At 44.6% G+C, this 15,424-nt stretch overlaps 1 protein-coding gene across 1 annotated transcript in view; it reads right to left on the bottom strand.

Moving 5' to 3' along the window:
- Nucleotides 1–1,223: 1,223 nt before the first annotated feature.
- Nucleotides 1,224–15,424, bottom strand: part of ONECUT1 (one cut homeobox 1) — a 32,928-nt gene continuing 18,727 nt past the window's right edge. The window contains exon 2 of the mRNA XM_029951685.1: nucleotides 1,224–1,576. Coding sequence (XP_029807545.1) covers nucleotides 1,284–1,576 — 293 coding nt within the window. The 3' untranslated portion in view covers nucleotides 1,224–1,283. The remainder of the gene's footprint in view (nucleotides 1,577–15,424) is intronic.

A 15,424-nucleotide genomic window follows, 5' to 3' on the forward strand; every position in this document is an offset into this window, starting at 1 on the left:
TAATAGGTATTTGGTGTCAAATGTGTAAAGCAACTTTAAGTCAAATTAACCTAAGTATGATATCCTTTACTCATTGCTCTTCTACTAAAAAAGCATTACTTTGAACACATTTTCTGATTTAATTATTTGCTCTGTTAAACTTAGTTTTTGAATTTATAAATGGGGTCCTACTTGGGAAGAATCCCCCGGTTTTCTGAGCTATGAACAGTTCATGGCATCATGTCTAAATGTCAACTTAAGTATCATTTATGGATCTCGAAAGGGAGTGTGCCATCTGGATGTACAAGTACACTACATTGACCTCTCTGTTATGATATTAATTGCTTCCCTGAAGCTACATTCTTTCTTGCCAGTTCTGAAAACTAATATTTCAAATGCTTCAAGAGTCATAAATAATAGTCATGATTCTATGTGGCATGTGTATTACAGCTAGATCAGTTCATACGTATAACTTTACATAGTATCTTGTGTAAAAATAGCTTTGGTTATTAAAATCATTGCAATAAAATACCTGCACTATAATATTAAGTGTGTTCTTTGGTACCTAGGTGATTTTTTTTAATGGATGGTCTCTTGTTTCATTTCTTAAAAAATATCTGAACATTCCTTAACAAACAAAGAGAATGCACTGGTTTGGGTGTCATTCAAATTTTCTTTGCTGGGTTTGAATCTGCATTTAGGTTGCGGGCCTGGCAGGTTCAAACGCTAGGCTAGACGAGTGAAATCTCACTCCTATCCAATGAACTCAGACAACCCCACACTATGTTGGGTGCACTCCTATAGCACATCCCTTCCTGAAGACCAGCCCTGCCTAAGTCCCTAACCACTGGTGGTGTATGTGTGCATGCGTGCGTGTGTGTGTGTGTGTGTGTATGCACTCATGTACCCACACACATTACTGAGACACCATACACCTTCATGGCATGGTGGAACAGATGAGAAAGTCTAATCTTAAAAGATGTCCACTCAATGGCTCAAAATCACTATGCTCCAAACCACAAAACAGCCAAGCACAGCGAGAATGATCATGGATTGAAGGTGTGAGATCCAGTGGTGCTTTCCTGCCCAGATTTTTTCTTGCCAAGTCGTTGTCCCGCTGAAGTGTGTCTCCGAACAAAGTCAGAATGCAGGTGAGCTAAGTCTTTGGTTTCTTTGGACTATAAATAACACTTTTTTTTTCTTCAAATATTTCTAAGTATAAACCTGCTATCTTGAGGTCCTGGTCTTTTAAAAATTTTTTTATTTAAAGCTTTTCCACCGAGGTTTAGTTTGTGGGTGTTCCTTCATGCTTTGGTACAAGTGCTTGATGAAGAAGATGAGTTGCCTGAATTGGAGCTGCCCTCGTCCTGCCACTTGTCCAGACTCCTCCTCCTCGCGTTCATGAAGAAATTGCTGACGGTGCTCAGCTCCAACCCCAGCTGCTGGGAAATAGTGATTTGCAATTCTTTGGATGGACGCTTATTTTCCTTGAATATTGCATGTAGAGTTCGACGCTGGACATCTGTGAAGACCAACCTGGGCTTTTTGGGTGTGTTGCCTCTGTCCTTCCCATGTTCTTGTTCTTTCCTTTTGCATGCTGCAAAAGAACACAGCGCATGTTAGAACACACTTGCCTGGGAGATTCAAGAGTGGAAAGGCAGTGCCACTAACATTTGTTTGCCATTCCTCATGGACGGCTTTGTGGCTGCTGACCTCTAATTTTAGCACCATGGTGGGCTGGGAGGAAAGCGTGATATAAGGATAGAGAATTAGGAGGTGGGGTTCTATGAGTCCTGGTTGTGGGTCCTTGTCCGCAGGAAGTGGTAAATCAATTAACACCACCAGGGCCTCAGGTTCCTCATGTGCAGAATGTATTTTCTGTTTTGTTCTGAAAAAACAAACTTAATGCTTGAATTTTTATATCACCATCTGCAAAATCCTGCCTTGCTGGGTTGTGGTAAGGATATGTGAAATGGTATATGCAGAAGTTTATGCTAACTGAAATGCTTTACAAATGCAAAGTCTTATTACTTAGATGTGGCGCTAAGAGCCTAAAAGAGTCTGAAAACAATAGAAAAAGGAATTGCATTTTATATCCTTCTGATCTTTATTGTTTCTGAGGCAACTCTGTATGTAAGACTACTGTGCCCATCAAACAGCTTTCTACTGATTTAGTGGAACCAGGACTTTGGGAAATGTGAAGCCTGTTTCCTTGCAACTGGGGCTAAACCTGTCATATTAGGTACGTTCTGTTTAGTGGTCTCTCTGTGTGTCCTTTTTGGTGTTGGAGTCCCCTTCTTCCCCTACCTCATCTCCCACTCAGAAGGCCATTTCCTGCTCATGCTCTTTGGTCCTGGATCAGGTATCATGCTTCTTGGTTATTAGAACTCTTTTGGTGTATCATCCCGATGTGGCCTTTGGGCCCCCAGGGTTTAGGGTTGGATCAGGGTTTCTCTCACCTCAGGTGCCATACTTCCTTTTTGAGGGCTAATACGGCTCACTAGCTTCCATCTGCCGAAGAGGCACTAAGGGCTGCCTTGCTAACAACGTGCTCCACCCATTCCTAATGTCCATCATCAATCCATCCCTATAGCCATCCCCAAATAACTGTACAACCTATATAAAAATGTCCTGACTCCAATCAGAATGCTGCTTCTCAGCCCCCTACATAGGCACTGTGTGGCTGCCAGTGCTTTCTTCATTTTTGCCTGGTTCTACTCTGACATGAGCTCCAGTCACAGAGAGAGGCAGATGGGGTATCTTCCTGGTTGATGTAGAGGCCATTACATTTTATTCTTCTTTTCCTTTCTCTCTTCTTTCCTCCCTCCCTCTCTCCCTCCCTGCCTCCCTTCCTTCCTTCCTTCCTTCCTTCCTTCCTTCCTTCCTTCCTTCCTTCCTTCCTTCCTTCCTTCTGGCTTGAGTGATACAACAGCCTATATGGTTGCAGTAATCCTGATACAGATAGCCCCTTCTGGATTAGGGCTACCCCCACCCCACTGCACCCCTTGGTTCTCATCTCTCTGGAACTTTGGTAATGAGGGGCAGAATCTCTCAGCAGAGCTGGAGAGAGTCAAGTGAGATTGGCTAGTGTGGGGTCCAGGATGCTTGATTCCTCTGTCTTGATGGGGGCTAGGAACACTTGGGCCCCAGGTTCAAGATTAGTAATGTTCTGACCTGGGTTCAAAGCTGGGGTGGGGTCTGAAAAAGCCTTAGTCCAGGGTTCAAGAGAAGGCCTTTGTTCCAGATCCAGCTTTGGGGCTGAGCATGGGAGATGGGTGGGTCCCAGGTTGGGGTTGGGAAAGTATCTCTGGGTCCAGAGTTTGAGGATGGTCATGGATGTTCAGGTCTCTAAGCCCCAACTTCAGGGCTGGGGAAGAGTCTGGTCTCTGAGGCAATGGGGACTGGACAGGAGGGATATCCTAATTTTGGACCTGGGGGGATGGTCGTGAAAGTCCTGTTTTTTGAAATTGAAGGGGAGTTCGATTTTTAGGGCAGTGGACACGGGCTCTGGGTCCCTGGTTCCATGCCAGAGTTGGTGTGGGGCATTGTCCAGGTCTTGGGTACAGATCCCAGGCCCCTAGGATCCAGCCTCCTGCTCTTGTCCCAGCACGTCTAGTAGCAGCCCCATTGGAGTCCATTGGAGACCAATACTCTCAATCTTGTTCTCAGTCTTGTTCTTGAGGCTTTGCAGGAGCAGGCATGCACCAGAATCAGAAGCACAAGCCTGGTGATGCTGAACAGGAAGGTACAAGTGCAGCCTATGCCCCAGAGGCTGAGGAGGCTGACGGCAAGCACTGCACCCAGGCAGGTGGTAGGCTGGCTGCTTGAATCTCAGCTGCCCGCACCAGCATGTTGAGGCCACTTCACTACCAGCGCACTTAGGAAGGTGTGCAGCGAGACGGTATACTTGCTCCTGGCACATTCCAGGCGCCTCTCCAAGCCCAGAACCTCCACAAGTTAACCCTCCCAACACAACTTGACCACATGCTGGTTTCTGTCTCTGCCTGAAGTCCTGTTACTCTTTCATATCTCCTCATACCTCCTGTTGGCTGCCCTCTTATTGCAGTCTCCTGCTCTACCCACTGCCTCTTTTTATTCCAGGTTCTCAGTTTCTTACCAGACGGCTCATTAGATTTGGATAGATACAGTCTCTGTGCTCTCCACACATAGCACTGCTCCCCTGCCTGCTCCTACCTGTCATTCCTAATTGCTTCAGTTCCTAGATTTCAGAGTTTTCCTAAGGCCTTACCACAAATTAGCTCAGCAATCAGATCAGCTGAAAAGTTCATGGGTGAAGGCTGAAGAAGACTCCAGTCTTTGGAGTCCAATCAAGGAGTCTCTAAAACGTTTTAACCATGTGCTACTTAGTAAAAAAATTTTTTTGAGTATACCCTTCCTAATATTATTGATTTATAAATTATATATATGTGTGTTACTCCACTACTATAGTATGTACATAATAAAATATATACAAAATATAGAAATTTTGAAACAAGTAAAATAAAAATAAATAGACACAGAAGTTCTCTTCCCCAGATGAATTAGCTTACCCAGGACCTAGCATGCATTCACCTCAACCGAAGGACCACTGGTCCAATTCCAATCATAGGGAGATATGAGGGTGAGAATTTCAGAAAGGACATGAAGGAAAAGCTCAGTCATAAAAGAGACAGTTTTAGGCCAGTCAAGTCATATGGTACTTTTCATAACATCGCCCCAAGGTTACTGGCTCCACCACTTCTCAACATGAGAGGCAGTATTAAAATAGTGGGAAGTATGTATTAAACGCCCATCCCTCAGAGCATTGAGCCACATATACTGTAGCAGCTGAGATTCCCCAAACAGAATCCCTGTCCCCAGAAGCACCTATAGCCCTCACTGGGCAACTAGATTAACTCTCTGAAAAAATAGCTGGCTAGACTGAAGGCAACTCCATTTAGTTTGAATCAGCCCACGTAGGCCTAGCTTTACATAATACTGATTCACGTGCCCGACTGATTCATTCACCTTCAAAAATGAATATGACAGAGGTACCTGAGTGGCTCAGTTGGTTAAGTTTCCAATTTTGGTTCAGGTCATGATCTCGAGGCCTGTGAGTTCAAGCCCCACATTGGGCTGTCTCTGTCAGCACAGAGAATGCTTCAGATCCTCTGTCTCCCTCTCTCTGCTCCTTCCCTCCTCAAAAGTAAATAAACATAAAAAAAAAAAGAATACAACACAGGCTTTGCTCTTAAGGAGGTCACTCTTATGGTCATAGAGACAAATAGCTGTAAGTATAAAAAGAGTATATAGGATATTACTTCTTGGGGATATTAAAGGAGGCATCAAAAAGAAGGGGGGCTTACACTGGGCTGGAAAGGATGGATAGGAGTTTGTTAGAAAGAAGTAGGACACAGCAAAGGAAACAATCAACAAAACTAATAGGCAACCGATGAAATGGGAAAAGATAGTTACAAATGACTTATTGGATAAAGGGCTAGTATCCAAAATCTACAAGGAACTCACCAAATGCCACACTCAAAAAACTAATCCAGTGAAGAAATGGGAAGAAGATATCAACAGACACTTCTTGAAAGAGGACATCCAGATTGCCAACAGACACATGAAATGATGCTCAGCATCACTCTTCATTAGGGAAACACAAATCAAAACCACACTGAGACACCACCTCACACTGGTCAAAGTGGCTAAAATGAACAAATCAGGAGACTATAGATGCTGGCGAGGGTATGGAGAGATGGGCACCCTCCTACACTGTTGGTGGGAATATAAACTGGTACAGCTGCTCTGGAAAACAGTGTGGAGGTTCCTCAAAAAACTATCAGTAGAACTCCCCTATGATCCAGCAATAGCACTGCTAGGGATTTAACCAAGGGACACAGGAGTGCTGATGCATAGGGGTACATGTACCCCAATGTTCATAGCAGCAATGTCAACAATAGCCAAATCATGGAAAGAGCCTAAATGTCCATCACCTGATGACTGGATCAAGAAGATGTGATATATATATATACATACATACAATGGAGTGTTAATGGCAATGAGAAAGAATGAAATCTGGCCATTTGTAGCAACGTGGATGGAACTCGAGGGTGTTATGCTAAGTGAAATAAGTCAGGAGGAGAATGACAGATACCATATGTTTTCACTCATATGTAGAACAGGAGAAACTTAACAGAGGACCATGGGGGAGGGAAAGAGGAAAAAATAGTTAAGGAGAGAGAGGGAGGCGAACCATAAGAGACTCTTAAATACTGATAACAAACTGAGGGTTAATGGGGGAAGGGAGAGGGGAAGGGGAGTTATAAGCATGGAGGAGGGCACTTGTTGGGATGAGCACTGGTTGTTCTATGAAAACCAACTTGACAATAAACTATAAAAAAAAAAAAAGAAAGAAAGAAGTGGGACAAACTCATGCCCAGCATGGGGAGCAGCACTCATGTAGGACTGATAAACATTAGTAGATTGGGGTTAGTGGGGCAAGAGCACATCAAAGGAGAAAAGCTGTGGGAGTCAAAGTTTATCAGGTGAACAAAGATCAGAACAGATTTATCTTGTTGGTAAGGAGGAATTACTGAATGGTTTGAGAAAGGGTGTAGTGTGATTAAATCTGGGTTTAGAAAAAACCTTCTGGTGGTGTTGTGAGGGATAAATCAGAAAGTGGCAAGAACAGGGACAAGGATGCTGGGGTATGCCACCCTGATCTCCTCTGGAGTAAGACATTCATTCCTTCACGTGTTAGAAGAGTTGGGAGCTGTTGGTTCTCAGCTGAGTGCCATTCTGGGAAATGCCCTTGGCCAAAGGTTATGCCACCCTGGGAGTGGGGTGGGAGGCTGTCTACATCCAGTGGAGGGTGAGGAGGGTAGGGGATGGGGGTGTGGAGAATGGAGGATGAAGAGAGAGGGGATGTGTTGGTTTAAGAACCCCCCTCCCCCATCCTTTGCATCCAGTTGGGACAATTCTGAAGGGTCACCCAGTCCCATAGCACCCCATGGGTTGGTTGAGGCTATTCTTGCAACTATATCAAAGTTCAACTTCTTCAGCCTGGTCTTTCTTCCTCCACTCCCCCAATGGGAGTTATTCTCCATAGTTCTCTCCAATAGCCTGCCTACATTCAAGACTCATAAGCCCAGAGTCTGTTTCCCAGAAAACCTAAGAAAACCACTGTACTGAGGACCCCAAATTAGACAATGACAGTTGAGGGTAGAATACAGAGACCAAATTTAAGAGCTTCCTGGCAGCTAGAATCAAGGGGACTTAATGACAACTTGGCTGGGAGGATGGAGTTTGGAACATCGCCCAGGTTTCTGACTGGAAGGTAGCAATGAAGCCATTAGGGAATGCAGATGGAGAAATGAACTTTATGAAGGCAGGAATCACTTCTATGTGGGACAAATTGCATTTGAAGTGCTTGTTAGACATTCTGTTTTTTTTGTTGTTGTTTTTATTTTTTAAATGTTTTTATTTATTTATGAGACAGATAGCATGAGCAGGGCAGGGCCAGAGAGAAAGGGAGACACAGAATCTGAAGACAGACCCCAGGCTCTGAGCTAGCTGTCAGCACAGAGCCCAACTTGGGGCTTAAACCCACGAACCATGAAATAATGACCTGAGCCAAAGTCGGATGCTTAACCGACTGAGCCACCCAGGCTCCCCTGGACATTCTATTAAAGATCTCCAATATGTGGCTGTCCAAAAGACAGCAGAATTATGGAGCCTAGAGCTCAGTGGGGAGGTGTGGGCTAGGCCTGTAGACTGGGAAGGCATCAGGGCTCTAGATGGCAAATTACACAGACCATAACTATGGAAAAGTATCTGAGCATCATGTGTAGACTCAGCGTATTTATCATTCAGAAGGCAGAGCTAAGGGAAATCACAAAGATTTTCCACCTAACCAGGTTGTATATTTGAATGACTTCAATCTGGTCCTTAGCAGTTCGCAGGACCAGTAGGCTGAAACCACTTCCAAACCAGTATTTTCCTTAAAAAAAATTTTTTTTAAGTTTATTTATTTTTGAGCGACAGACAGAGATAGAGCATGAGTGGGGGAGAAGCAGAGAGAGAGAGGGAAACACATAATCTGAAGCAGGCTCCAGGCTCTGAGCTGTCTGCACAGAGCCTGATGCATGGTTCAAACTCATCAACTGTGAGATCATGACCTGAGCAGAAGTTGGACGCTTAACTGAGCCACCCAGGTCCCTCCCCCAAACCAGCATTTTTTCAATGGTGTCAGAGAAATGATACTGTCTCCAATGGGATCCTGGAAAATATGGTTTGCAGGTCAAGCATATTTGGAAAAACCTACTATATATAGACTCTTCCTCAAAATTCACAATATGTGTTAGCCAATGTAATTATGTTTCCCAAGTGCATTTAACCCTAGAACTCTGTCTATTAATGTCCCATACTAATGTTGAGGAAATGCAGTTTGGAAGTTTCTGTCCTAAACTCTCAAGCCTTATAGATTTCACAATGTCAGAACCTGGGAAGTGAGATTCTCCAGGAGGAGGGCACCTGCTGACTTATTCTGTATCTCCAGGGCATCCTGGCATACTGCCTGGCTAGAAGGGTAAGTATTGTAGGGGGGTGGCTGTGACTCCAGAAATGTGGTATATCTGGAGAGAACTCTGTGCAGAAGTTGGAGGTGCTGCATAAGAATGCAGAGATATCATCAGTAGGATGAAGAGTGGTCTAAAGCTTGTTGAGAGTTACTGGGTGACCTTAACTAAGAGGCTAGGAGGAACAACCCACAGAAGCAAAATCATGCTTCTAGAAGATTATACAGAACTACAATTGTTAGAACTGTTAAGAGAATATGAACGAGAGCAATGCTTTGAGATTTCCATGGAATACATTTCGGCATAGAAAAGTACCAGGTAGAGGTCATGAGAGTCCACACAGTGTGCAAGATAGGGAGCAAGAGGAGGGGAGTGATAGTGAGGCTGACAAGAGATACTGCTGCTCAGGGAACACCACTGCACGTGTTTTATGTGAAAGTTATACTTCTTGTTTAGCCATACAGTTTCCATTAAAAAAAGCTAAGTATTTTTCATAGAACTGGATTAAAGGGAAGAGGATACTTTGTTTGTGGAAGGTAGTGTTGAAGAGAAGACGACCTGTCGTGAGCCACTTTTGAAGGTGGGCAGCTGATATGTTTGCAGGATGCAGGCGCAGAGTGTAGTGGGAACTACCCTAAGAGACTTTGATCTTCTCTATGGGCAGGGTCACCCAAAGTGAGTACTAAGTGGGAGGCAGACATAGGCATGGGAGATGGTAAAAGGCAGAGGATGGCTTTGTGTACCACAAGAATAAAAGATGATAAAGAATTTTAATTTTTAAAAGGCAGCACATGAGGATATAGGTAAAAGACAGAGGCATTCATTTCAGGCATGCCCGGGACCTGTGCTTTAACTGTAGTTGGCAAGACTGAGCCAACTGTATTTCAAGAAATATGAGGGGCGCCTGGGTGGCTCAGTTGGTTAAGTGCCCGGCTTTGGCTCAGGTCATGATCTCATGATTGTGTGTTCGAGTCCCGTGTTGGGCTCTGTGCTGACAGCTAGCTCAGAGCCTGGAGCCTGCTTCAGATTCTGTATCTCCCTCTCTCTCTGACTCTCCCCCGCTCATACTGTTTCTCTCTGTCTCTCAAAAAGATAAAAATAAAATAAATTAATAAAAAAAATATGAATTCTGCAGGATGTTGAAAGGTATCCAATAACAATGAGTATTGAGATCGGTTTGGGAAATACTGAGTTAATCATGGATTAAAAAGCTTTTTAAATGCAGAACTTCTCAGAGCCTTTATATGTTATTGTGCCTGAATGCTTGGGGATCTCCCCAAATTTAATATAGTAATGTGCACTGATACTTATGGGGTCTCCCAAGCTTCTTCGATTAAGGAACTCTTTATTCAGGGAATTTCTCTCAGGAACGGCATTGCTTAGAACAGTGTTTCTCAAAATGTGGTTGGAAAACCCATACTGGTCTGTGAAATCTAACTGACCTGCAGCAAAGTCAGTACAGAAAATTGAGAATAAGCAATTAGAAATTTTTATGGCAGTTTGGTATTGCTGCAACATTCAAGTGTGTTATTATTGTCCTAGTAATACATTTTTATTATTGTATCAAAACTACTGTTCCAGGACAGATGGAAATTAGAAACAAACACCTAGCCCTTCACCACATAGGGCTTAAGAGACTCTGTCTTAGAACATACTCTATAAAACACGATAGACACTCACATCCTAGAATCTGCTGTCAGTTAAGCATTCCTTCATCAACTTAAATCCAGATTCCTGATTTAACGACAGAAAGGACTTTACAGCATCTAAAGAGCTGAATGAGTTCTGCAAAGTCTGCCAAAAATTTGTCTAGGAACATGTGGGCACAGACATACTGGCCTGGGAGACATTTATAAAGCCAGACAGATTTATAAGACAACTTTGTAGATGAACGTGGGCCCAGGACACAGCTCAAGTTCCAGCTCTGTGACCAATGATAGATGTGTGATCTTGGGCAAGTCCCTCACGTTCTTTGAGCCTTAGTTCACACAGCTGTGAAACCGAGAACAATGGCCTTCTTTCATCACAGGATTAAAATAAGCACTAAATAAGATAATATATATTGACGTGATCATTTTAAAAACTATAAACCCTTAAGGGCGTATTTCAGATGTGTGCAAATTAATTTTCTTCTTCAGTTATGATACATGTATAGATATTGAATTTACACAGTAGGCTGGAATATTTGCTCTGACTCTAGTCTGTGGCATGAACTTGGACACATCACTTGATCTTTTTTTCTGCCTTCTTTAAATGAGTAGACTATATTTCAAGGTCCCTGTGGACGCAAAAGCACTGTGAGTCAATAAATGCATGGCTGCAGTGTCTCTCCTAGTTTCCAAAGTCTATTATCACCTCAGTTAAAAAATTTCCAACGTAAGCTTACTTTGTCTCTTAGAATATATAGCCACTATGTTGATTTTGTAGCACATCTCCTCTCACCTTATGGCTTCTCAAAAGCAGCAGGTACTGGCTCTACAGGCTCACCAATCAGTTCTGCAAATAATCCAGTTTGCATTCATTTGAGTGAATGTGATAAACAAAAACCCACATTCCTCATAGTTGCTTTGACTTCTAAAGTTTATTGAGCTCTGGAGTTTAAAATATTTACAGCAACCAGGACCACAGACACTGAGAACAGTTAAACCATTGCAGTTTATATTTTTACTGAGCTGCTATGTTTTCATGAAAATTGTAGGACAATTTAACTTGCTTCCTGACTTTCTTGATAATTTGTGCCAGAGTTGGCTGGTTCACATAGGATGGAATTGTGTTTTGGAATAAGGCTACCTTCTTGGGTATGTTTCAATGTGTGCTTCCTGAGTGTACACCGTGGGTCCAGGTGTAGTCGGGAGTGTTGCTCCATATTCTCAGTCTATGAGGGAGGAAGGTTTTATAAAAATCATTGCACTAGTTGTCAAAAGCTTTGGGCTCTGGTTCTGACTCTGTCATTAATTAGTCAAATGTCTGGGTTTAGCAGCTAAACCAAGCTGGGTCCAGGTTCCTTAACTGTATAATGAAGGGGTTGGACTAATAGCTTACAGTCCCTTCAAGGTGCAACTCTGTGACTTGATGTGTGTAAAAGCTTTCCACATCACTCTAGAGGGAAGCAGCAGGCAGTGCAGACCCTGTTCAGGACTATTGGTTTCTCCGTCATTAATGTGCACCTGGACAAGTTTGAGTGTTGAACTGTTCACACTAGGGATAGGTGGGCATTCTTTCCAGTCCACGCCCCCTCTTTTGTCAGACCACCCATGTACCACTACTACCTCCATCTCACACCTGGTAGGCAGATATGGCCGGGGGGATTAAGGAGAGAAGATCTTTGGGGCAGAGCACCTTCTGATGAGGTAGGAAGGGGAACAAGACCTACATGGACAGTAAACAATATTATCAGATAGGATTGAAAAATTGCTTCATAAATCATGTTATTCTTAGACATACTTTGTAAAGGTCCTTCAGAAAATTCTAGCTTGGGGCACCTGGGTGGCTCAGTTAGTTAAGCGACTGACTTGATCTTGGCTCAGGTTATGATCTGACAGTTTGTGAGACAGATCCCTGCATCAGGCTCTGTGCTGACAGTGCAGAGCCTGCTTGGGGTTCTCTCTCTCTCTCTCTCTCTCTCTCTCTCTCTCTCTGCCCCTTGCCCATGTACTCTTGCTCTCTCTCAAAATAAATTAAAAAAAAGGAAAATCCTAGCTTACCTCAGCAACACTAAGAAGGACTATATGTGTTTTAGAGAGACTGGGTGCACATACAGACAAGTGAAAACCAGGGCCAGGGGCTCACTTCTAAGCAGTCAGGCTTATCTGATCGATTAAGATGAGAATGGGGCCCAATGAGGAACAAATCACGTGTCTCACCTAAGAGGCATTATTGAATCTTGGCAATGGCTCTGTGAAGACCACAGTTGACAGGCTGAATGAAATTTCGGGACTTACCCTGTGGGATGGGCAGTTTCAGCCTTGATGTCTTGAGAGAAAATCCCAGAGAGGCAGGGTGAAAGACCCAGAACTGGGGGGTTCGAATCGGATTCACTTGGTGGTCTGAACGTAATGGATTGAAGGATTGTAGGTCTACCCTGCCCTATGGCAAAATATTCTTTCCCTCCAAACAACTGTCCAAGTGTCTGCTGTCCTAACAGGATCCCAGGGAAGATGGGACAGAGAGAAGTAAAGGGGAAAGCTGAGAGTTCCAGGGAACCGTGGAACTGCCTTGCGGTCTCAGGATGGTGTGGCACTTTAATAGGGGCTGGCCAGGGACACAGTGTCTTCGCCCTACAGGCCAGTGCTGGAGCCGAAACCCGCCATCTGCAGGGCTGAATATTCTTTCTTTTCTTTTCCTTTTTTAACATTTATTTATTTTTGAGAGACAGAGCATGAGCATGGGAGGGGCAGAGAGAGGGAGACACAGAATCTGAAGCAGGCTCCAGGCTCTGAGCTGTCAGCACAGAGCTCAATGCATAATCTCACAAACCGTGAGATCGTGACCTGGGCCGAAGTTGGACGCTCAGCTGACTGAGCCACCAGGCGCCCCAGGGCCAGTACTCTTGAGCAGTCAATCCTGTGATGCCCCACATCATTCAGGGGAGGTCTGGCCTCAATTTGGAGGAGAATGCGGGCAGCTGCTAAGGCCGTCAGTCCCTTTGCAGCTCTAGTGCCTCCAGGATCAGTGGGGGGTGCACTGGTGATGTAAAAGCACACCTCAAAACTCTACCCAGATTCCTGAAGGGCTTGCCAGACACATCTCTGCACACTCTGCTCAGGGGAGCGAAGAAAGGGCAAAAAAAGCAGCTGGGCCAGAATAGGCAAAGCCACAGGGACAGAAAGTAGGTTGGTGGTAACCTACAGCTGAGTGAGTGTTGGGAGGAAATGCCAACTAACTCCTCATGGGCACAGGGTTTCTTTTTGGGGGAGGTGATGAAAAGTTTCTAAAACTGGTTGCAGTGATAGCTGCACAGCTCTGAGTATACTTACACCACTGAATTATACATTTTAAGTGGGTGAATTGTATGGTATATAAATTATATCTTAATAAAATTATTCACAAAAGAAGTAGCTGGGCATGCACACAATGTGAGCCCTCTGCTACCACTCCCCACCTGCCTCTTCTAAACTGTAGCAAGAACAAGCAGGGGTCACCTCCTCACATCTACTGAGTCCCGAAAGACCCTCTCTTAACAGCAGAAGCTGCTTTTCAAAGCAGACTCTGTGTGAAGGATCCAAGAGTGCAAATAAAACAGATTTCAGTAAAAGAAGATAGCTGTTGGGAGAGATAAAAAGAGAAACTATTGGGGCATCTGGGTGGCTCAGTTGGTTGAGCATCTGACTCACCTCAGGTCATGATCTCATGGTTTGGGAGTTTGAGCCCCATTTTGGGCTCTAAGCTATTAGCGCAGAGCCTGCTTCAGATCTCCTGTCTCCCTCTATTTTGCCCCCTTCCCCGCTTGTACTCTCTCTCTCTCAAAAATAAATAAACATTTAAAAAATAAATAAATAACAAGGGAAACTATGAAATTGAATATGGCAGGTTTCTGAGACGATTTGAACAGGCTGATACCCACACTGCGGAGCTCAAACAGCTAGGGAACGGGCCACAACAGCTTCCAGATTATAGCTCAGACTCCAGCACGAGTGTGGGGAGTCTGTAATCTGCCTTGCCTTAAGTTATTTTGCTATACTATGCATATTTTTATAATTAGGCTCCCAGTTGTTTTGGGGATAATATAGCTTCTTAACTGGCAGATTTACAGGGCACAGCACAATACAAAGTGTGTAATTTAAAAAGCAATTCCAGCGAGTTCTAACTGATGTAGTCAAGGGCAGCCTTTGCACGGGAAGTGAACTCCTACACACACTGTCCGGAAACTGTGATGCCCAGCAGAGGGAGGTGGAGCCAATATACCCCGCTGGCCACAAGCTAGCTTTGCTTATGTCTGGGTTTGCGGGTAGCCAGAGCACCAGTGGAAACTCTTCTGGGCATGCACATGGAAGGCCTAATAGAAGCCTGCAAACAGACATTCTCAGCCAAAAATGATCCCTATAATTCACCCCTGTATCTTGCTTTACAGTGCTTAAAATATCCCCACAAAACTCAAGTGAGGCAGAAGCAGGTATTACTTCTTTCTCTGTAGATGAAGAAACAATGTCAGAGAGGTTGGGTGACTTGCCTATGGGCACACAGCTGATTGGGCAGGGGACCTCCAACCCACTTGCCTTGGAGGCAGATGTCAGCACAATGGATCCATCATGAAAACTTCTTCCAGGATGGTTAAATGGGAAGGAACAGGGGCGCCTGGGTGGCTCAGTCACTTAAGCGTCCAGCTTTGGCTCAGGTCATGATCTCACGGTTCGTGGGTTCGAGCCCCGCGTCGGGCTCTGTGCTGACAGCTAGCTCAGAGCCTGGAGCCTGCTTCAGATTCTGTGTCTCCCTCTCTCTCTGACCCTCCCCTGCTCGTGCTGTCTCTCTCTGTCTCCCCAAAATAATTAAAAAACACAAAACAAGGTTTAAATGGGCAGGAACAGCTGGTGAAAGGGAGCCCAGGGAACCCACAGCCAATGTGAGCCAATACAGGAGCAGTTGGCTAGCGGGCCACAGGCTGGTTATCAGTCAGACTTGCTTCACTATGGCTGAAAGGATTACAGTGAGCCCATGCAGGAGAGTAAGCAGCACAGGAGAGGACGTGGAGGGAGTTCAGGCTTTGCAGGGGACAGCACACCCATGCTGGCCTGGGAGAGGAAAGCTAGTATCTGACGGGAGGCAGAGGGGCAGGGGACAGCTATCTTCATGTGGATATGGGCTTTGAGAGGAAGACAGAGGAAACCAAGCTGACCCAATGGGCAAAGAAAGGTGGGGAGCAGCTAAAGCTGGGAGAGTGTGCTCCATTA

Source organism: Suricata suricatta, chromosome 9, assembly GCF_006229205.1.
Source record: "Suricata suricatta isolate VVHF042 chromosome 9, meerkat_22Aug2017_6uvM2_HiC, whole genome shotgun sequence".
In the NCBI taxonomy this organism is placed as follows: domain Eukaryota; kingdom Metazoa; phylum Chordata; class Mammalia; order Carnivora; family Herpestidae; genus Suricata; species Suricata suricatta.